This window comes from Petromyzon marinus, unplaced genomic scaffold (genome assembly GCF_048934315.1).
Source record: "Petromyzon marinus isolate PM22_M1 ecotype Great Lakes invasive population unplaced genomic scaffold, UKy_Petmar_22M1.pri1.0 PM_G_Scaffold_9, whole genome shotgun sequence".
Classification (NCBI taxonomy): domain Eukaryota; kingdom Metazoa; phylum Chordata; class Hyperoartia; order Petromyzontiformes; family Petromyzontidae; genus Petromyzon; species Petromyzon marinus.
The window spans coordinates 4,736,035-4,761,871 of NW_027423046.1; the positions used below are offsets into that span (position 1 = coordinate 4,736,035).

A 25,837-nucleotide genomic window follows, 5' to 3' on the forward strand; every position below is an offset into this window, starting at 1 on the left:
AGTCTACATTATAGACTCTCAATACACTTACCATACTTAATAACCATTACTACAGTCTACATTATAGACTCTCAGTACACTCACCATACTTAATAACCAGGCTACAGTTTACATTATAGACTGTCAGTACACTCACCATACTTAATAACCAGGCTACAGTCTACATTATAGACTCTCAGTACACTCACCATACTTAATAACCATTACTACAGTCTACATTATAAACTGTCAGTACACTCACTCAGCTTAATAACCATTACTACAGTCTACATTATAGACTGTCAGTACACTCACCATACTTAATAACCAGGCTACAGTCTACATTATAGACTGTCAGTACACTCACAATACTTAATAACCATTACTACAGTCTACATTATAGACTGTCAGTACACTCACCATACTTAATAACCAGGCTACAGACTACATTATAGACTGTCAGTACACTCACCATACTTAATAACCATTACTACAGTCTACATTATAGACTGTCAGTACACTCACCCAGAATTAATAACCATTACTACAGTCTACATTATAGACTGTCAGTACACTCACCATACTTAATAACCAGGCTACAGTCTACATTATAGACTCTCAGTACACTTACCATACTTAATAACCATTACTACAGTCTACATTAAAGACTATCAGTACACTCACTCAGCTTAATAACCATTACTACAGTCTACATTATAGACTGTCAGTACACTCACCATACTTAATAACCATTACTACAGTCTACATTATAGACTTTCAGTACACTCACCCAGCTTAATAACCAGGCTACAGTCTACATTATAGACTGCTAGTACACTCACTCAGCTTAATAACCATTACTACAGTCTACATTATAGACTGCCAGTACACTCACCATACTTAATAACCATTACTACAGTCTACATTAAAGACTATCAGTACACTCACCATACTTAATAACCATTACTACAGTCTACATTATAGACTGTCAGTACACTCACCCAGAATTAATAACCATGACTACAGTCTACATTATAGACTGTCAGTACACTCACCATACTTAATAACCAGGCTACAGTCTACATTATAGACTCTCAATACACTTACCATACTTAATAACCATTACTACAGTCTACATTATAGACTCTCAGTACACTCACCATACTTAATAACCAGGCTACAGTTTACATTATAGACTGTCAGTACACTCACCATACTTAATAACCAGGCTACAGTCTACATTATAGACTCTCAGTACACTCACCATACTTAATAACCATTACTACAGTCTACATTATAAACTGTCAGTACACTCACTCAGCTTAATAACCATTACTACAGTCTACATTATAGACTGTCAGTACACTCACCATACTTAATAACCAGGCTACAGTCTACATTATAGACTGTCAGTACACTCACAATACTTAATAACCATTACTACAGTCTACATTATAGACTGTCAGTACACTCACCATACTTAATAACCAGGCTACAGACTACATTATAGACTGTCAGTACACTCACCATACTTAATAACCATTACTACAGTCTACATTATAGACTGTCAGTACACTCACCCAGAATTAATAACCATTACTACAGTCTACATTATAGACTGTCAGTACACTCACCATACTTAATAACCAGGCTACAGTCTACATTATAGACTCTCAGTACACTTACCATACTTAATAACCATTACTACAGTCTACATTAAAGACTATCAGTACACTCACTCAGCTTAATAACCATTACTACAGTCTACATTATAGACTGCCAGTACACTCACAATACTTAATAACCATTACTACAGTCTACATTATAAACTGTCAGTACACTCACTCAGCTTAATAACCATTACTACAGTCTACATTATAGACTGTCAGTACACTCACCATACTTAATAACCATTACTACAGTCTACATTATAGACTGTCAGTACACTCACCCAGAATTAATAACCATTACTACAGTCTACATTATAGACTCTCAGTACACTCACCATGCTTAATAACCAGGCTACAGTTTACATTATAGACTGTCATTACACTCACCATACTTAATAACCAGGCTACAGTCTACATTATAGACTCTCAGTACACTCACCATACTTAATAACCATTACTACAGTCTACATTATAAACTGTCAGTACACTCACTCAGCTTAATAACCATTACTACAGTCTACATTATAGACTGTCAGTACACTCACCATACTTAATAACCAGGCTACAGTCTACATTATAGACTGTCAGTACACTCACAATACTTAATAACCATTACTACAGTCTACATTATAGACTGTCAGTACCCTCACCATACTTAATAACCAGGCTACAGACTACATTATAGACTGTCAGTACACTCACCATACTTAATAACCATTACTACAGTCTACATTATAGACTGTCAGTACACTCACCATACTTAACCATTACTACAGTCTACATTATAGACTGTCAGTACACTCACCATACTTAATAACCAGGCTACAGTCTACATTATAGACTGTCAGCACACTCACCATACTTAATAACCATTACAACAGTCTACATTATAGACTGTCAGTACACTCACCATACTTAATAACCATTACTACAGTCTACATTATAGACTGTCAGTACACTCACCATACTTAATAACCATTACTACAGTCTACATTATAGACTTTCAGTACACTCACCCAGCTTAATAACCAGGCTACAGTCTACATTATAGACTGCTAGTACACTCACTCAGCTTAATAACCATTACTACAGTCTACATTATAGACTGCCAGTACACTCACCATACTTAATAACCATTACTACAGTCTACATTAAAGACTATCAGTACACTCACCATACTTAATAACCATTACTACAGTCTACATTATAGACTGTCAGTACACTCACCCAGAATTAATAACCATTACTACAGTCTACATTATAGACTGTCAGTACACTCACCATACTTAATAACCAGGCTACAGTCTACATTATAGACTCTCAGTACACTTACCATACTTAATAACCATTACTACAGTCTACATTAAAGACTATCAGTACACTCACTCAGCTTAATAACCATTACTACAGTCTACATTATAGACTGTCAGTACACTCACAATACTTAATAACCATTACTACAGTCTACATTATAGACTGTCAGTACACTCACCCAGAATTAATAACCATTACTACAGTCTACATTATAGACTCTCAGTACACTCACCATACTTAATAACCAGGCTACAGTCTACATTATAGACTGTCAGTACACTCACCATACTTAATAACCATTACTACAGTCTACATTATAGACTTTCTGTACACTCACCCAGCCTAATAACCAGGCTACAGTCTACATTATAGACTGCTAGTACACTCACTCAGCTTAATAACCATTACTACAGTCTACATTATAGACTGCCAGTACACTCACCATACTTAATAACCATTACTACAGTCTACATTAAAGACTATCAGTACACTCACCATACTTAATAACCATTACTACAGTCTACATTATAGACTGTCAGTACACTCACCCAGAATTAATAACCATTACTACAGTCTACATTATAGACTCTCAGTACACTCACCATGCTTAATAACCAGGCTACAGTTTACATTATAGACTGTCATTACACTCACCATACTTAATAACCAGGCTACAGTCTACATTATAGACTCTCAGTACACTCACCATACTTAATAACCATTACTACAGTCTACATTATAAACTGTCAGTACACTCACTCAGCTTAATAACCATTACTACAGTCTACATTATAGACTGTCAGTACACTCACCATACTTAATAACCAGGCTACAGTCTACATTATAGACTGTCAGTACACTCACAATACTTAATAACCATTACTACAGTCTACATTATAGACTGTCAGTACCCTCACCATACTTAATAACCAGGCTACAGACTACATTATAGACTGTCAGTACACTCACCATACTTAATAACCATTACTACAGTCTACATTATAGACTGTCAGTACCCTCACCATACTTAATAACCAGGCTACAGACTACATTATAGACTGTCAGTACACTCACCATACTTAATAACCATTACAACAGTCTACATTATAGACTGTCAGTACACTCACCATACTTAATAACCATTACTACAGTCTACATTATAGACTGTCAGTACACTCACCATACTTAATAACCATTACTACAGTCTACATTATAGACTTTCAGTACACTCACCCAGCTTAATAACCAGGCTACAGTCTACATTATAGACTGCTAGTACACTCACTCAGCTTAATAACCATTACTACAGTCTACATTATAGACTGCCAGTACACTCACCATACTTAATAACCATTACTACAGTCTACATTAAAGACTATCAGTACACTCACCATACTTAATAACCATTACTACAGTCTACATTATAGACTGTCAGTACACTCACCCAGAATTAATAACCATGACTACAGTCTACATTATAGACTGTCAGTACACTCACCATACTTAATAACCAGGCTACAGTCTACATTATAGACTCTCAATACACTTACCATACTTAATAACCATTACTACAGTCTACATTATAGACTCTCAGTACACTCACCATACTTAATAACCAGGCTACAGTTTACATTATAGACTGTCAGTACACTCACCATACTTAATAACCAGGCTACAGTCTACATTATAGACTCTCAGTACACTCACCATACTTAATAACCATTACTACAGTCTACATTATAAACTGTCAGTACACTCACTCAGCTTAATAACCATTACTACAGTCTACATTATAGACTGTCAGTACACTCACCATACTTAATAACCAGGCTACAGTCTACATTATAGACTGTCAGTACACTCACAATACTTAATAACCATTACTACAGTCTACATTATAGACTGTCAGTACACTCACCATACTTAATAACCAGGCTACAGTCTACATTATAGACTCTCAGTACACTTACCATACTTAATAACCATTACTACAGTCTACATTAAAGACTATCAGTACACTCACTCAGCTTAATAACCATTACTACAGTCTACATTATAGACTGTCAGTACACTCACCATACTTAATAACCATTACTACAGTCTACATTATAGACTTTCAGTACACTCACCCAGCTTAATAACCAGGCTACAGTCTACATTATAGACTGCTAGTACACTCACTCAGCTTAATAACCATTACTACAGTCTACATTATAGACTGCCAGTACACTCACAATACTTAATAACCATTACTACAGTCTACATTATAGACTGTCAGTACACTCACCCAGAATTAATAACCATTACTACAGTCTACATTATAGACTTTCTGTACACTCACGCAGCCTAATAACCAGGCTACAGTCTACATTATAGACTGCTAGTACACTCACTCAGCTTAATAACCATTACTACAGTCTACATTATAGACTCTCAGTACACTCACCATGCTTAATAACCAGGCTACAGTTTACATTATAGACTGTCATTACACTCACCATACTTAATAACCAGGCTACAGTCTACATTATAGACTCTCAGTACACTCACCATACTTAATAACCATTACTACAGTCTACATTATAAACTGTCAGTACACTCACTCAGCTTAATAACCATTACTACAGTCTACATTATAGACTGTCAGTACACTCACCATACTTAATAACCATTACTACAGTCTACATTATAGACTGTCAGTACACTCACCCAGAATTAATAACCATTACTACAGTCTACATTATAGACTCTCAGTACACTCACCATGCTTAATAACCAGGCTACAGTTTACATTATAGACTGTCATTACACTCACCATACTTAATAACCAGGCTACAGTCTACATTATAGACTCTCAGTACACTCACCATACTTAATAACCATTACTACAGTCTACATTATAAACTGTCAGTACACTCACTCAGCTTAATAACCATTACTACAGTCTACATTATAGACTGTCAGTACACTCACCCAGAATTAATAACCATGACTACAGTCTACATTATAGACTGTCAGTACACTCACCATACTTAATAACCAGGCTACAGTCTACATTATAGACTCTCAATACACTTACCATACTTAATAACCATTACTACAGTCTACATTATAGACTCTCAGTACACTCACCATACTTAATAACCAGGCTACAGTTTACATTATAGACTGTCAGTACACTCACCATACTTAATAACCAGGCTACAGTCTACATTATAGACTCTCAGTACACTCACCATACTTAATAACCATTACTACAGTCTACATTATAAACTGTCAGTACACTCACTCAGCTTAATAACCATTACTACAGTCTACATTATAGACTGTCAGTACACTCACCATACTTAATAACCAGGCTACAGTCTACATTATAGACTGTCAGTACACTCACAATACTTAATAACCATTACTACAGTCTACATTATAGACTGTCAGTACACTCACCATACTTAATAACCAGGCTACAGTCTACATTATAGACTCTCAGTACACTTACCATACTTAATAACCATTACTACAGTCTACATTAAAGACTATCAGTACACTCACTCAGCTTAATAACCATTACTACAGTCTACATTATAGACTGTCAGTACACTCACCATACTTAATAACCATTACTACAGTCTACATTATAGACTTTCAGTACACTCACCCAGCTTAATAACCAGGCTACAGTCTACATTATAGACTGCTAGTACACTCACTCAGCTTAATAACCATTACTACAGTCTACATTATAGACTGCCAGTACACTCACAATACTTAATAACCATTACTACAGTCTACATTATAGACTGTCAGTACACTCACCCAGAATTAATAACCATTACTACAGTCTACATTATAGACTTTCTGTACACTCACGCAGCCTAATAACCAGGCTACAGTCTACATTATAGACTGCTAGTACACTCACTCAGCTTAATAACCATTACTACAGTCTACATTATAGACTCTCAGTACACTCACCATGCTTAATAACCAGGCTACAGTTTACATTATAGACTGTCATTACACTCACCATACTTAATAACCAGGCTACAGTCTACATTATAGACTCTCAGTACACTCACCATACTTAATAACCATTACTACAGTCTACATTATAAACTGTCAGTACACTCACTCAGCTTAATAACCATTACTACAGTCTACATTATAGACTGTCAGTACACTCACCATACTTAATAACCATTACTACAGTCTACATTATAGACTGTCAGTACACTCACCCAGAATTAATAACCATTACTACAGTCTACATTATAGACTCTCAGTACACTCACCATGCTTAATAACCAGGCTACAGTTTACATTATAGACTGTCATTACACTCACCATACTTAATAACCAGGCTACAGTCTACATTATAGACTCTCAGTACACTCACCATACTTAATAACCATTACTACAGTCTACATTATAAACTGTCAGTACACTCACTCAGCTTAATAACCATTACTACAGTCTACATTATAGACTGTCAGTACACTCACCATACTTAATAACCAGGCTACAGTCTACATTATAGACTGTCAGTACACTCACAATACTTAATAACCATTACTACAGTCTACATTATAGACTGTCAGTACCCTCACCATACTTAATAACCAGGCTACAGACTACATTATAGACTGTCAGTACACTCACCATACTTAATAACCAGGCTACAGTCTACATTATAGACTGTCAGCACACTCACCATACTTAATAACCATTACAACAGTCTACATTATAGACTGTCAGTACACTCACCATACTTAATAACCAGGCTACAGTCTACATTATAGACTGTCAGCACACTCACCATACTTAATAACCATTACAACAGTCTACATTATAGACTGTCAGTACACTCACCATACTTAATAACCATTACTACAGTCTACATTATAGACTGTCAGTACACTCACCATACTTAATAACCATTACTACAGTCTACATTATAGACTTTCAGTACACTCACCCAGCTTAATAACCAGGCTACAGTCTACATTATAGACTGCTAGTACACTCACTCAGCTTAATAACCATTACTACAGTCTACATTATAGACTGCCAGTACACTCACCATACTTAATAACCATTACTACAGTCTACATTAAAGACTATCAGTACACTCACCATACTTAATAACCATTACTACAGTCTACATTATAGACTGTCAGTACACTCACCCAGAATTAATAACCATTACTACAGTCTACATTATAGACTGCCAGTACACTCACCATACTTAATAACCAGGCTACAGACTACATTAAAGACTATCAGTACACTCACCATACTTAATAACCATTACTACAGTCTACATTATAGACTGTCAGTACACTCACCCAGAATTAATAACCATTACTACAGTCTACATTATAGACTGTCAGTACACTCACCATACTTAATAACCAGGCTACAGTCTACATTATAGACTCTCAGTACACTTACCATACTTAATAACCATTACTACAGTCTACATTAAAGACTATCAGTACACTCACTCAGCTTAATAACCATTACTACAGTCTACATTATAGACTGTCAGTACACTCACCATACTTAATAACCATTACTACAGTCTACATTATAGACTTTCAGTACACTCACCCAGCTTAATAACCAGGCTACAGTCTACATTATAGACTGCTAGTACACTCACTCAGCTTAATAACCATTACTACAGTCTACATTATAGACTGCCAGTACACTCACAATACTTAATAACCATTACTACAGTCTACATTATAGACTGTCAGTACACTCACCCAGAATTAATAACCATTACTACAGTCTACATTATAGACTCTCAGTACACTCACCATACTTAATAACCATTACTACAGTCTACATTATAAACTGTCAGTACACTCACTCAGCTTAATAACCATTACTACAGTCTACATTATAGACTGTCAGTACACTCACCCAGAATTAATAACCATGACTACAGTCTACATTATAGACTGTCAGTACACTCACCATACTTAATAACCAGGCTACAGTCTACATTATAGACTCTCAATACACTTACCATACTTAATAACCATTACTACAGTCTACATTATAGACTCTCAGTACACTCACCATACTTAATAACCAGGCTACAGTTTACATTATAGACTGTCAGTACACTCACCATACTTAATAACCAGGCTACAGTCTACATTATAGACTCTCAGTACACTCACCATACTTAATAACCATTACTACAGTCTACATTATAAACTGTCAGTACACTCACTCAGCTTAATAACCATTACTACAGTCTACATTATAGACTGTCAGTACACTCACCATACTTAATAACCAGGCTACAGTCTACATTATAGACTGTCAGTACACTCACAATACTTAATAACCATTACTACAGTCTACATTATAGACTGTCAGTACACTCACCATACTTAATAACCAGGCTACAGTCTACATTATAGACTCTCAGTACACTTACCATACTTAATAACCATTACTACAGTCTACATTAAAGACTATCAGTACACTCACTCAGCTTAATAACCATTACTACAGTCTACATTATAGACTGTCAGTACACTCACCATACTTAATAACCATTACTACAGTCTACATTATAGACTTTCAGTACACTCACCCAGCTTAATAACCAGGCTACAGTCTACATTATAGACTGCTAGTACACTCACTCAGCTTAATAACCATTACTACAGTCTACATTATAGACTGCCAGTACACTCACAATACTTAATAACCATTACTACAGTCTACATTATAGACTGTCAGTACACTCACCCAGAATTAATAACCATTACTACAGTCTACATTATAGACTTTCTGTACACTCACGCAGCCTAATAACCAGGCTACAGTCTACATTATAGACTGCTAGTACACTCACTCAGCTTAATAACCATTACTACAGTCTACATTATAGACTCTCAGTACACTCACCATGCTTAATAACCAGGCTACAGTTTACATTATAGACTGTCATTACACTCACCATACTTAATAACCAGGCTACAGTCTACATTATAGACTCTCAGTACACTCACCATACTTAATAACCATTACTACAGTCTACATTATAAACTGTCAGTACACTCACTCAGCTTAATAACCATTACTACAGTCTACATTATAGACTGTCAGTACACTCACCATACTTAATAACCATTACTACAGTCTACATTATAGACTGTCAGTACACTCACCCAGAATTAATAACCATTACTACAGTCTACATTATAGACTCTCAGTACACTCACCATGCTTAATAACCAGGCTACAGTTTACATTATAGACTGTCATTACACTCACCATACTTAATAACCAGGCTACAGTCTACATTATAGACTCTCAGTACACTCACCATACTTAATAACCATTACTACAGTCTACATTATAAACTGTCAGTACACTCACTCAGCTTAATAACCATTACTACAGTCTACATTATAGACTGTCAGTACACTCACCATACTTAATAACCAGGCTACAGTCTACATTATAGACTGTCAGTACACTCACAATACTTAATAACCATTACTACAGTCTACATTATAGACTGTCAGTACCCTCACCATACTTAATAACCAGGCTACAGACTACATTATAGACTGTCAGTACACTCACCATACTTAATAACCAGGCTACAGTCTACATTATAGACTGTCAGCACACTCACCATACTTAATAACCATTACAACAGTCTACATTATAGACTGTCAGTACACTCACCATACTTAATAACCAGGCTACAGTCTACATTATAGACTGTCAGCACACTCACCATACTTAATAACCATTACAACAGTCTACATTATAGACTGTCAGTACACTCACCATACTTAATAACCATTACTACAGTCTACATTATAGACTGTCAGTACACTCACCATACTTAATAACCATTACTACAGTCTACATTATAGACTTTCAGTACACTCACCCAGCTTAATAACCAGGCTACAGTCTACATTATAGACTGCTAGTACACTCACTCAGCTTAATAACCATTACTACAGTCTACATTATAGACTGCCAGTACACTCACCATACTTAATAACCATTACTACAGTCTACATTAAAGACTATCAGTACACTCACCATACTTAATAACCATTACTACAGTCTACATTATAGACTGTCAGTACACTCACCCAGAATTAATAACCATTACTACAGTCTACATTATAGACTGCCAGTACACTCACCATACTTAATAACCAGGCTACAGACTACATTAAAGACTATCAGTACACTCACCATACTTAATAACCATTACTACAGTCTACATTATAGACTGTCAGTACACTCACCCAGAATTAATAACCATTACTACAGTCTACATTATAGACTGTCAGTACACTCACCATACTTAATAACCAGGCTACAGTCTACATTATAGACTCTCAGTACACTTACCATACTTAATAACCATTACTACAGTCTACATTAAAGACTATCAGTACACTCACTCAGCTTAATAACCATTACTACAGTCTACATTATAGACTGTCAGTACACTCACCATACTTAATAACCATTACTACAGTCTACATTATAGACTTTCAGTACACTCACCCAGCTTAATAACCAGGCTACAGTCTACATTATAGACTGCTAGTACACTCACTCAGCTTAATAACCATTACTACAGTCTACATTATAGACTGCCAGTACACTCACAATACTTAATAACCATTACTACAGTCTACATTATAGACTGTCAGTACACTCACCCAGAATTAATAACCATTACTACAGTCTACATTATAGACTCTCAGTACACTCACCATACTTAATAACCAGGCTACAGTCTACATTATAGACTGTCAGTACACTCAGTATACTTAATAACCATTACTACAGTCTACATTATAGACTTTCTGTACACTCACCCAGCCTAATAACCAGGCTACAGTCTACATTATAGACTGCTAGTACACTCACTCAGCTTAATAACCATTACTACAGTCTACATTATAGACTGCCAGTACACTCACCATACTTAATAACCATTACTACAGTCTACATTATAGACTCTCAGTACACTCACCATACTTAATAACCATTACTACAGTCTACATTATAAACTGTCAGTACACTCACTCAGCTTAATAACCATTACTACAGTCTACATTATAGACTGTCAGTACACTCACCATACTTAATAACCAGGCTACAGTCTACATTATAGACTGTCAGTACACTCACAATACTTAATAACCATTACTACAGTCTACATTATAGACTGTCAGTACCCTCACCATACTTAATAACCAGGCTACAGACTACATTATAGACTGTCAGTACACTCACCATACTTAATAACCATTACTACAGTCTACATTATAGACTGTCAGTACACTCACCATACTTAACCATTACTACAGTCTACATTATAGACTGTCAGTACACTCACCATACTTAATAACCAGGCTACAGTCTACATTATAGACTGTCAGCACACTCACCATACTTAATAACCATTACAACAGTCTACATTATAGACTGTCAGTACACTCACCATACTTAATAACCATTACTACAGTCTACATTATAGACTGTCAGTACACTCACCATACTTAATAACCATTACTACAGTCTACATTATAGACTTTCAGTACACTCACCCAGCTTAATAACCAGGCTACAGTCTACATTATAGACTGCTAGTACACTCACTCAGCTTAATAACCATTACTACAGTCTACATTATAGACTGCCAGTACACTCACCATACTTAATAACCATTACTACAGTCTACATTAAAGACTATCAGTACACTCACCATACTTAATAACCATTACTACAGTCTACATTATAGACTGTCAGTACACTCACCCAGAATTAATAACCATGACTACAGTCTACATTATAGACTGTCAGTACACTCACCATACTTAATAACCAGGCTACAGTCTACATTATAGACTCTCAATACACTTACCATACTTAATAACCATTACTACAGTCTACATTATAGACTGTCAGTACACTCACCATACTTAATAACCATTACTGCAGTCTACATTATAGACTTTCAGTACACTCACCCAGCTTAATAACCAGGCTACAGTCTACATTATAGACTGCTAGTACACTCACTCAGCTTAATAACCATTACTACAGTCTACATTATAGACTGCCAGTACACTCACCATACTTAATAACCATTACTACAGTCTACATTAAAGACTATCAGTACACTCACCATACTTAATAACCATTACTACAGTCTACATTATAGACTGTCAGTACACTCACCCAGAATTAATAACCATGACTACAGTCTACATTATAGACTGTCAGTACACTCACCATACTTAATAACCAGGCTACAGTCTACATTATAGACTCTCAATACACTTACCATACTTAATAACCATTACTACAGTCTACATTATAGACTCTCATTACACTCACCATACTTAATAACCAGGCTACAGTTTACATTATAGACTGTCAGTACACTCACCATACTTAATAACCAGGCTACAGTCTACATTATAGACTCTCAGTACACTCACCATACTTAATAACCAGGCTACAGTCTACATTATAGACTGTCAGTACACTCACAATACTTTATAACCATTACTACAGTCTACATTATAGACTGTCAGTACACTCACCATACTTAATAACCAGGCTACAGACTACATTATAGACTGTCAGTACACTCACCATACTTAATAACCATTACTACAGTCTACATTATAGACTGTCAGTACACTCTGGTTAATAACCATTACTACAGTCTACATTATAGACTGTCAGTACACTCACCATACTTAATAACCATTACTACAGTCTACATTATAGACTGTCAGTACACTCACCATACTTAATAACCATTACTACAGTCTACATTATAGACTGTCAGTACACTCACCATACTTAATAACCAGGCTACAGTCTACATTATAGACTGTTAGTACACTCACCATACTTAATAACCATTACCACAGTCTACATTATAGACTGTCAGTACACTCACCATACTTAATAACCATTACTACAGTCTACATTATAGACTGTCAGTACACTCACCATACTTAATAACCAGGCTACAGTCTACATTATAGACTGTCAGTACACTCTGGTTAATAACCATTACTACAGTCTACATTCGTGTAGGAACAACCACAAAGCACACAGATGTAGTTTTATATCACTCCCATTGTTTCCCTCCACGATGTCTCCTTTAAGCAATAAATTACTCGCGGGGTGTAAAGAAAACAGTCATCTCGACGAATACTGGCACATCTTATGCCCCTCACGAGGTAAACTATTCACAAATTAAATCGTTTGTATTTTGTCAATGACCATAGCCTCAGCACTGCCCCATAGACTCAGCACTGTCCCATAGACTCAACACTGTGCCATAGACTCAGCACTGCCCCATAGACTCAGCACTGTCCCATAGACTCAGCACTGCACCATAGACTCAACACTGCCCATAGACTCAACACTGCACCATAAACTCAGCACTGCCCCATAGACTCAGCACTGCCCATAGACTCAGCACTGTCCCATAGACTCAGCACTGCCCCATAGACTCAGCACTGCCCCATATACTCAGCACTGCCCCATAGACTCAGCACTGCCCCATAGACTCAGCACTGCCCCATAGACTCAGCACTGCACCATAGACTCAACACTGCCCCATAGACTCAGCACTGCCCATAGACTCAACACTGCCCCATAGACTCAACACTGCACCATAGACTCAGCACTGCCCCATAGACTCAGCACTGCCCATAGACTCAACACTGCCCCATAGACTCAACACTGCACCATAGACTCAACACTGCCCCATAGACTCAGCACTGCCCCATAGACTCAGCACTGCCCATAGACTCAACACTGCCCCATAGATTCAGCACCGCCCCATAGACCCAACACTGCCCATAAATTCAACAGTGCATATTTAAACTATCTGCGAATCACGGGCTGGACATTTGAGGCCACTTTTTACCTCATGTTTTCCCTCACGAGAGGCGATCTCGCACCCCTGGGGGGTCGTCATCGTCGTTAATTTCTGCTCCGAAAAAAATCAAATCCGCACCTCACGACTCTCAAAATGGCGCCTGGCCGAGGAGGAGCCTCAAAAATTTTGCGGGAAAAAAAAAATCCCGCGTCACGTGGCTAGGGAGGAACCAAATCTGATTGGCTCCAAGTCGCCGCTTGGACCAATCAGAGAGCTCCAAGCGCCTCGCCTCACAGCAGCTCCGCTCCTGCACTGACAGATCACTGCAGAAGGTCTCTCGTCTGTAGTTGAATAGTGTAATAGTGTGTGTATCTGTGTGTCTGTGTGTATGTGTATTTATCTCTGTGTGTGTATGTGTATCTGTGTGTATGTGTGTGTATCTGTGTGTATGTGAGTATGTATCTGTGTATGTCTCTGTGTGTCTCCGTGTGTGTCCGTGTGTGTACGTGTGTGTGTCTCTGTGTGTGGTGTGTGTCTCTGTGTGTGTACGTGTGTGTCTCTGTGTGTGTGTCTCTGTGTGTGGTGTGTGTCTCTGTGTGTGATGTGTGTGTGTGTCTCCGTGTGTGTCTCTGTGTGTGTCTCTGTGTGTGTCTCTGTGTGTGGTGTGTGTCTCTGTGTGTGTGTCTCTGTGTGTGTCTCTGTGTGTGATGTGTGTGTCTCCGTGTGTGATGTGTGTGTCTCTGTGTGTGTGTCTCTGGGTGTGTCTCTGTGTGTGATGTGTGTGTGTCTCTGTGTGTGATGTGTGCGTCTCTGTGTGTGTGTCTGTGTGTGTGTATGTGGGGAGCGGTAGTGTAGTGATTAGCGCTACGCCGCGCTACGATTCTCTGAACCGGTCCTGGGCCTCCCCTAGGTCGACTCAGCCTCAAATGAGTACCTGGTGTGGTGGTGTGTAGTAAACATCACCACTGGGGGAGACAAAGGCGGTCGGGCGTGGTACTGGCCACCCACCCCCTTGTGTACCACAGTGCCGGCCCTTATAGGTGCTGCTACTCTCTTACAGCACTTGCCCCTACAGATTGTTAAGGCTGTACGGGGGATCTTTGTGTGTGATGTCTGTGTGTGTCTTGTGTGTGTGTGATGTCTGTGTGTGTGTGATGTCTGTGTGTGTGTGATGTGTGTGTGATGTCTGTGTGTGTGATGTCTGTGTGTGTGTGATGTCTGTGTGTGTGTGTGATGTCTGTGTGTGATGTCTGTGTGTGTGTCGTGTGTGTGTGATGTCTTTGTATGTGTGATGTCTGTGTGTGTCTTGTGTGTGTGTTGTGTGTGTGATGTCTGTGTGTGTCTTGTGTGTGTGTGATGGCTGTGTGTGTGATGGCTGTGTGTGTGTGATGTCTGTGTGTGTCTTGTGTGTGTGTGATGGCTGTGTGTATGTGATGTCTGTGTGTGTCTTGTGTGTGTCTGTGTGTGTGTGATGTCTGTGTGTATGATGTGTGTGTGATGTCTGTGTGTGTCTTGTGTGATGTCTGTGTGTGTGTCTGTGTGTCTTGTGTGTGTGATGTCTGTGTGTGTGATGTCTGTGTGTGTGTCTTGTGTGTTTGTGATGTCTGTGTGTGTCTTGTGTGTGTGATGGCTGTGTGCCTGTGATGTCTGTGTGTGTCTTGTGTGTGTGATGTGTGTGTGATGTCTGTGTGAGTCTTTTGTGTGTGTGTGTGATGTCTGTGTGTGTATTGTGTGTGTGTGTGATGGCTGTGTGTGTTATGTCTGTGTGTGTCTTGTGTGTGTCTGTGTGTGTGATGTCTGTGTGTGTCTTGTGTGATGTGTGTGTGATGTCTGTGTGTGTGTGATGTCTGTGTGTGTGTCGTGTGTGTGTGATGTCTGTGTGTGTGTGTGATGTCTGTGTGTGATGTCTGTGTGTGTCGTGTGTGTGTCTTGTGTGTGTGTGTGTGATGGCTGTGTGTGCGTGATGTCTGTGTGTGTCTTGTGTGTGTGTGTGATGGCTGTGTGTGTGTGATGTCTGTGTGTGTCTTATGTGTGTCTTGTGTGTGTGTGTGTGATGGCTGTGTGTGTGTGATGTCTGTGTGTGTCTTGTGTGTGTGTGATGGCTGTGTGTATGTGATGTCTGTGTGTGTCTTGTGTGTGTCTGTGTGTGTGTGATGTCTGTGTGTATGATGTGTGTGTGATGTCTGTGTGTGTCTTGTGTGATGTCTGTGTGTGTGTCTGTGTGTCTTGTGTGTGTGATGTCTGTGTGTGTGTCTTGTGTGTTTGTGATGTCTGTGTGTGTCTTGTGTGTGTGATGGCTGTGTGCGTGTGATGTCTGTGTGTGTCTTGTGTGTGTGATGTGTGTGTGATGTCTGTGTGAGTCTTTTGTGTGTGTGTGTGTGATGGCTGTGTGTGTATTGTGTGTGTGTGTGATGGCTGTGTGTGTGTGATGTCTGTGTGTGTCTTGTGTGTGTCTGTGTGTGTGATGTCTGTGTGTGTCTTGTGTGATGTGTGTGTGATGTCTGTGTGTGTGTGATGTCTGTGTGTGTGTCGTGTGTGTGTGATGTCTGTGTGTGTGTGTGTGATGTCTGTGTGTGATGTCTGTGTGTGTCGTGTGTGTGTGATGTCTTTGTGTGTGTGATGTCTGTGTGTGTCTTGTGTGTGTGTTGTGTGTGTGATGTCTGTGTGTGTCTTGTGTGTGTGTGTGATGGCTGTGTGTGTGTGATGTCTGTGTGTGTCTTATGTGTGTCTGTGTGTGTGTGATGTGTGTGTGATGTCTGTGTGTGTCTTGTGCGTGTGTGTGTGTGATGGCTGTGTGTGTGTGATGTCTGTGTGTGTCTTGTGTGTGTCTGTGTGTGTGTGATGTGTGTGTGATGTCTGTGTGTGTCTTGTGTGTGTGTGATGGCTGTGTGTATGTGATGTCTGTGTGTGTCTTGTGTGTGTCTGTGTGTGTGTGATGTCTGTGTGTATGATGTGTGTGTGATGTCTGTGTGTGTCTTGTGTGATGTCTGTGTGTGTGATGTCTGTGTGTGTGATGTCTGTGTGTGTGATGTCTGTGTGTGTCTTGTGTGTTTGTGATGTCTGTGTGTGTCTTGTGTGTGTGTGTGTGTGATGGCTGTGTGCGTGTGATGTCTGTGTGTGTCTTGTGTGTGTGATGTGTGTGTGATGTCTGTGTGAGTCTTTTGTGATGTGTGTGTGATGTCTGTGTGTGTCTTGTGTGTGTGTGTGATGGCTGTGTGTGTGTGATGTCTGTGTGTGTCTTGTGTGTGTCTGTGTGTGTGTGATGTGTGTGTGTGTGATGGCTGTGTGTGTCTTGTGTGTGTGATGGCTGTGTGTATGTGATGTCTGTGTGTGTCTTGTGTGTGTCTGTGTGTGTGTGATGTCTGTGTGTATGATGTGTGTGTGATGTGTGTGTGTCTTGTGTGATGTCTGTGTGTGTGTGTGTCTTGTGTGTGTGATGTCTGTGTGTGTGATGTCTGTGTGTGTGTCTTGTGTGTGTGTGTCTTGTGTGTTTGTGATGTCTGTGTGTGTCTTGTGTGTGTGTGTGATGGCTGTGTGCGTGTGATGTCTGTGTGTGTCTTGTGTGTGTCTGTGTGTGTGTGATGTCTGTGTGTGTCTTGTGTGATGTGTGTGTGTGTGTGATGTCTGTGTGTGTGTCTTGTGTGTGTGATGTCTGTGTGTGTCTTGTGTGTGTGTGTGATGTCTGTGTGTGTCTTGTGTGTGTGTGTGATGTCTGTGTGTGTGTCTGACAGGTGATCCGCTCTTTTGAAATCGGATGAGGTAATCTCGCAGATCCTCATCGTTTGAGCAGCGTTAAGCCCCTCGCACAGATTTGAATATTCCCCAAGCTTCCTAATCACTGCCAGGCTCAGACGTTAACATCTCCTAGCCACCGTGATGATGATGGTGGTGGTGGAACCCACGACCTCCTGCTGTATACCAGGCGAGGTAGTTAACATCACCTAGCCACCGTGATGATGATGATGGTGGTGGTGGAACCCACGACCTGCTGTATACCAGGTGAGGTAGTCAACATCTCCTAGCCACCGTGATGATGATGTTGGTGGTGGAACCCACGACGTCTTGCTGTATACCAGGTGAGGTAGTCAACATCTCGCTCACCCCCAGGCTTGGTTGCAGGATGTCCACGAAGGGTCCCAAGTACTCGTTTGGCCTACTGCTGGATTCTCCTCCCCGGCGCACAAAGACCAGAGCCAAGCTACACAGCACCACCACCTCCTCCGCCTCCTCGTCTTTGCTCAGCTCCACGCCCGCGGCACGCCACTCCAGGATGCAAGGTCGGAGAGAGTGCAGGAGGGCAATCAGCGGCGGAGCCAGGGGGCGGGGGGGGTGACAGGGTTAGACAATTGTCACCCCTGAAAAAAAATCGAAAAATCTGAAACATTGTGCGTGTAAGTGCACGACACTTGGTCTGGCGGACTTCGTGTAACTGCACCGTCAGAGCGTGTCGCCAAACCGATGGCGTCTGGTTCAACAAGCCTGACTCTCTAATCATCTTCTTTGGTTCTTTCGGTAAAGTCACCACCACGTAGAATGAGAATAAAATAATAAAATAAAACAATAAAATTCTCACGACATTTCGGCCGCAACGCAGGTGGCCTTCTTCAGGCCACCTGTCGTCCAAACAGGTCTGTCCCTTTAAACCTGAAGAAAGCCACTTGTGTTGTGGCCGAAACTTCGTGAGAATTTTATTGTTTTATTATTTTATTCTCATTCTACGTGGTGACTTTACCGCAAGAACCAAAGAAGATGAATCCTTGCAGTCACGAAAGCTTTAAATCGAAATCTCTAATCATTTTTGAAGTTAACATTTGTTGAATGTCACCCCGGGCTGAAAATCCTGGCTCCGCCCCTGAGGGGGATGACGCCTCTCCGCGGATTATTTTGATGTTGACGGATTACCGTACTTTGGATCCTCTTGCTCCTTATCCTTTGGTTCTTTCGGTGAGGTCACGTGGACTGCTCCTACGTCAGCTCCTACGTCGGCGGTCCACCTTCTGTGTTCGTTTCACACCTGGTGACGGTTGCTTGTGTCGCGATCCAAACGTCGTGATCCATTAAAATGTTTTCGTACCTACGTGAGTTTTTGCCGAAATAACTCAACAACACGAATTCCTGCGGTCACGGCAGTTTTAAGGAACAGATTGCATCTCGCTGCTCTCCGCTCCCTGCGGAGCGTTAAGGCCCCAACAAGCCCACGGCTTTCCATTCCGGGCACCGTTCTGTGATATTGCGTCGAGCGAATGTGTGGCCCTACGCAGCCTCTCCACCCCCCCCCCCCCCCTTTCAAAAATCAGCTCGCACCCTCCGCTAGGGTCTTGTCAAAGGGGAGCACCGTTAATCCTGCCGAACAGGATTTTTGCAGAAGACCTCGCTGGGGTTGGTGGGTGGGAGACGAGAGGGAGGCGTCGTTCCTCGCCAGCTGTCGAAGTATGCAAGCTCTCTCGCTTCTGTTTTTGGTGAAGCCTCTCTCTTGAACGATGTCGGTCTTCTGGTGCCCGCGTCCACTGGGGACGCCATCGCACTCCCCACGTGCCACGTTAGAACAGGGCCGAGAGCGTGAGAAGCCTCAAAGAAAACGGATCGCTTTAATTAAGTCTCCGTCCGCCGCCCCCCCGTTTCTCTTGTTCCCAGAGTCGGGTTGGGCCGACCGGAGCGGCAACGCCGACACCGCCACAACCACCAGCGGCGGCGGCAGGGCCCGCGGCGGCGGTGGTGGCGGTGGCGGCTGCGGTGATGCTCCCACCGTGGTGATGCCAGGCTTCTCCTCCTGGGCCCCGCGGGTGCCCCTCCCCGCTTCCCGGTTCCGTGCAGCGCCGGGCAGCTCGCGGCGGCAACGCCAGAGGCATGCGCCCGGCAGCAGCAGCAGGGCCACCACGTCCACCGGTAGACTCACACAGAGTCCCGTAGACTCACACAGAGACCCGTAGACTCACACAGAAACCCATAGACTCACACAGAGACCCACAGACTCACACAGAAACCCATAGACTCACCACCCTTCATAGACTCACACAGAGACCCGTAGACTCGCACAGAGACCCATAGACTCACACAGAGACACATAGACTCACACAGAGACCCGTAAACTCACACAGAGACCCATAGACTCACACAGAGACCCATAGACTCACCACCCTTCATAGACTCACACAGAGACCCGTAGACTCGCACAGAGACCCATAGACTCACACAGAGACCCATAGACTCACACAGAAACCCATAGACTCACACAGAGACCTGTAGACTCACACAGAGACCCATAGACTCACACAGAAACCCATAGACTCACACAGAGACCCACAGACTCACACAGAAACCCATAGACTCACCACCCTTCATAGACTCACACAGAGACCCGTAGACTCGCACAGAGACCCATAGACTCACACAGAGACACATAGACTCACACAGAGACCCGTAAACTCACACAGAGACCCATATACTCACACAGAGACCCATAGACTCACCACCCTTCATAGACTCACACAGAGACCCGTAGACTCGCACAGAGACCCATAGACTCACACAGAGACACATAGACTCACACAGAGACCCGTAAACTCACACAGAGACCCATAGACTCACACAGAGACCCATAGACTCACCACCCTTCATAGACTCACACAGAGACCCGTAGACTCACACAGAGACCCATAGACTCACACAGAGACCCGTAGACTCACACAGAGACCCATAGACTCACACAGAGACCCGTAGACTCACACAGAGACCCATAGACTCACACAGAGACCCGTAGAATCACACAGAGACCCATAGACTCACACAGAGACCCATAGACTGACACAAAAACCCATAGACTCAGACAGAGACCCGTAGACTCACACACAGAGACCCATAGACTCACACAGAGACCCGTAGACTCACACACAGAGCCCCGTAGACTCACACAGAGACCCGTAGACTCACACAGAGACCCATAGACTCACACAGAGACCCGTAGACTCACACACAGAGCCCCGTAGACTCACACAGAGACCCGTAGACTCACACAGAGACCCGTAGACTCACCACCGTTCATCGACTCACGACAGGAGGCAGCACCCCGTCTCTCTTGTGGCCCCGCAGCGACCTCGTTCTCCACGACTGACGACGCCGACGCCGGCGACGACGACGAGGAGGAGGAGGTGGAGGCGAGGTCGGTGGTGGTGGCGTTGGCAGAGGGCCGAGGTATCGCTCGGGGCGAGGTCGGCCTGGCCAGCATCGACCTGCGCTGCCCCGAGCTGGTCCTGTGTCAGTTCCCCGACAGCCAGCCCTACGTCAAGGTCAGCCTCCTTCTCTCTCCGTGCATGAACATAAAGGGCCCCCCCCCCCCGTGCAGTGCGTGTTATGAAGCGGGCCCTGAATTAAAAACTAAAACACGCACATTCTTCACCTGTGCGGTATAGCGATTGTCATTTTTGTCACTTGCCGTACGGCCGGATAATGCGACGCATTTCTAACCTAAGTTTGCTTGTGGCTGTGGTTGTTTTGATTTAAAGCTTTCGTGACTGCAGTAATTAATATTCCTAGCTCTTTCGGTAAAGTCGCGTTGAAGGGAAACAATAAAATTATAAAATATATATAAAACAATAAAAATTCTCACGACGTTTCGACCATAACACAAACAGTCGTCATCAGGTGTGTCGGTTTGCATTTATGTATTTATTTTTAAAGGGTGCATTTATTTATTTATAAAACGTTAGCACCACGGGCAGCGATTTGACAGTTTATTTAGAAGGACGAGTCCATCTATGTTCTGAAAAGAGGAGGGGGGAGACGAAAAATTAATGTATGCTGTCTAAATGCCACCGTAAGCGTGAACAATCAATTAAGACCTGAAATGGTTTATCAAATCCTTCCAATGATTGCTAAGCCAGAATCCATCTTCTCGGTTTAAATTGTCTCTGTGCTTATTATTTTATTATTTCCCTTTAACGTGACTTTACCGAAAGAGCTAAGAATATGAACCACTGCAGTCACGGAAGCTTTAAGTCAAAATTTGATGCTTTTCTTGCTCGTGTTTTTGTTGGTTTGTTGCGGTTGCACTCCGATTCAAGAGCCGGATGGCTCACAGGACTATACCCAAAATAAACTGAAAACTGAAACTGAACCTTCAACACACTCGGCCGTTCGTAAAAGCTGAAGGGCGGTTTCGTACTCTGGTAAGAGAGCGGAATCACCGAACCGGAATTGATCGCTTGAAAGCGTTTAGCGCGGGGCCCTTGAAAGTGCGGGGCCCCGTAGCCACGTAAGTAGCTACGTGCCAATGTGTGCGTGTCGTTATTCTGACGGTATGCAGTATATATACATTGACAGGTTAGGTTAGTCTTAAACTATTAAACACTAGTTTTTTTTATTTTATCTTACCTCATGCACCTAGCTTGGCACAGCAGTCAACCCACTGCACCTGTGTCTGTCCCGTGACCTCCTCCTGGTGCACCTAGCCTGGCACAGCAGTCAACCCACTGCACCTGGGTCTGTCCCGTTACCTCCTCCTGGTGCACCTAGCCTGGCACAGCAGTCAACCCACTGCACCTGGGTCTGTCCCGTGACCTCCTCCTGGTGCACCTAGCCTGGCACAGGAGTCAACGCACTGCACCTGGGTCTGTCCCGTGAGCTCCTCCTGGTGCACCTAGCCTGGCACAGCAGTCAACCCACTGCACCTGGGTCTGTCCCGTGACCTCCTCCTGGTGCACCTAGCCTGGCACAGCAGTCAACCCACTGCACCTGGGTCTGTCCCGTGACCTCCTCCTGGTGCACCTAGCCTGGCACAGCAGTCAACCCACTGCACCTGGGTCTGTCCCGTGACCTCCTCCTGGTGCACCTAGCCTGGCACAGGAGTCAACGCACTGCACCTGGGTCTGTCCCGTGAGCTCCTCCTGGTGCACCTAGCCTGGCACAGCAGTCAATCCACTGCACCTGGGTCTGTCCCGTGACCTCCTGCTGGTGCACCTAGCCTGGCACAGGAGTCAACGCACTGCACCTGGATCTGTCCCGTGACCTCCTCCTGGTGCACCTAGCCTGGCACAGGAGTCAATGCACTGCACCTGGGTCTGTCCCGTGACCTCCTCCTGGTGCACCTAGCCTGGCACAGCAGTCAACCCACTGCACCTGGGTCTGTCCCGTGACCTCCTCCTGGTGCACCTAGCCTGGCACAGCAGTCAACCCACTGCACCTGGGCCTGTCCCGTGACCTCCTCCTGGTGCACCTAGCCTGGCACAGCAGTCAACCCACTGCACCTGGGCCTGCCCCGTGACCTCCTCCTGGTGCACCTAGCCTGGCACAGCAGTCAACCCACTGCACCTGGGTCTGTCCCGTGACCTCCTCCTGGCGCACCTAGCCTGGCACAGCAGTCAACCCACTGCACCTGGGTCTGTCCCGTGACTTCCTCCTGCTGCACCTCAGCCTGTTGTTCTCGTTGCTGGCGCTGCTGCTGCTGCTGCTTGTTCAGGCGATCACCAAGCTGCAGGTGCTACGCCCACTGGAGGTGGTGATGCCCCACACGGCCTGCAACCCAAACGCCAGCAAAATGTTCACCCTGCTGAGGGACTACTTCCCTGTGAGCACGCACGGACGGCATCGCCACTACTCACCACGCGGAGACTCCTAGACTCATCACACAGAGACTCCTAGACTCATCAGACAGAGAGCCATAGACTCATCACACAGAGACCCATAGACTCATCACACAGAGAGCCATAGACTCATCACACAGAGAGCCATAGACTCATCACACAGAGACCCATAGACTCATCACACAGAGACCCATAGACTCATCACACAGAGAGCCATAGACTCATCACACAGAGAGCCATAGACTCATCACACAGAGACCCATAGACTCATCACACAGAGACCCATAGACTCATCACACAGAGACCTATAGACTCAGCACACGGAGACTCCTAGACTCATCACGCAGAGACCCATAGACTCATCACATACAGACCCATAGACTCATCACACAGAGACCCATAGACTCATCACACAGAGAGCCATAGACTCACCACACAGAGACCCATAGACTCACCACACAGAGACCCATAGACTCATCACGCAGAGACCCATAGACTCATCACACAGAGAGCCATAGACTCACCACACAGAGACCCATAGACTCACCACACAGAGACCCATAGACTCATCCTGCAGAGACCCATAGACTCATCACAAAGAGACCTATAGACTCATCACACAGAGACCCATAGACTCATCACACAGAGAGCCATAGACTCATCACACAGAGACTCCTAGACTCACCACACAGAGACCCATAGACTCACCACACAGAGACCCATAGACTCACCACATAGAGTCCCATAGACTCACCACGCAGAGACCCATAGACTCATCACATACAGACCCATAGACTCACCACACAGAGACCCACAGACGCATCACACAGAGACCCATAGACTCACCACGCAGAGACCCATAGACTCATCACATACAGACCTATAGACTCACCACACAGAGACCCACAGACCACACAGAGACCTATAGACTCATCACGCAGAGACCCATAGACTCATCACGCAGAGACCCATAGACTCATCACACAGAGACCCATAGACTCATCACACAGAGACCCACAGACTCACCACACAGAGACCCATAGACTCACCACACAGAGACCGATAGACTCATCACACAGAGACCCACAGACGCACCACAGTGGGTGCTGCCACCTCGTGGTGAGTGCGTGTGCAGGAGGCCCACGTGACCACGGTGCTGAGGAAATACTTCAACGAGGAGCGGGGCATGGACGCCGTGCGAAGGCTCTGCGTGCCCCACATGGCCACCGTGCTCATGGACGTGCAGGGGAAGTGAGTGGGTGTGTGTGGGTGAGTGTGTGGGTGTGTGTGGGTGAGTGGGTGGGTGAGTGAGTGTGTGGGTCTATGGGTGTGTGTGTGGGTGGGTGAGTGGGTGGGTGAGTGGGTGAGTGAGTGTGTGG

General features: G+C 43.0%; 2 protein-coding genes across 2 annotated transcripts in view; one reads left to right on the forward strand and one right to left on the reverse strand.

Annotated features, from left to right (window-relative positions):
- Positions 1-15,040, reverse strand: part of LOC142921850 (uncharacterized) — a 57,399-nt gene extending 42,359 nt beyond the window's left edge. The window contains exon 1 of the mRNA XM_076063184.1: positions 14,929-15,040. Coding sequence (XP_075919299.1) covers positions 14,929-14,979 — 51 coding nt within the window. The 5' untranslated portion in view covers positions 14,980-15,040. The remainder of the gene's footprint in view (positions 1-14,928) is intronic.
- A 1,502-nt stretch (positions 15,041-16,542) lies between these two features.
- Positions 16,543-25,837, forward strand: part of LOC142921851 (mutS protein homolog 4-like) — a 33,614-nt gene continuing 24,319 nt past the window's right edge. Inside the window, exons 1-6 of the mRNA XM_076063185.1 lie at positions 16,543-18,639; positions 19,000-19,157; positions 20,515-20,766; positions 21,970-22,166; positions 24,335-24,442; positions 25,594-25,709. Coding sequence (XP_075919300.1) covers positions 18,635-18,639; positions 19,000-19,157; positions 20,515-20,766; positions 21,970-22,166; positions 24,335-24,442; positions 25,594-25,709 — 836 coding nt within the window. The 5' untranslated portion in view covers positions 16,543-18,634. The remainder of the gene's footprint in view (positions 18,640-18,999; positions 19,158-20,514; positions 20,767-21,969; positions 22,167-24,334; positions 24,443-25,593; positions 25,710-25,837) is intronic.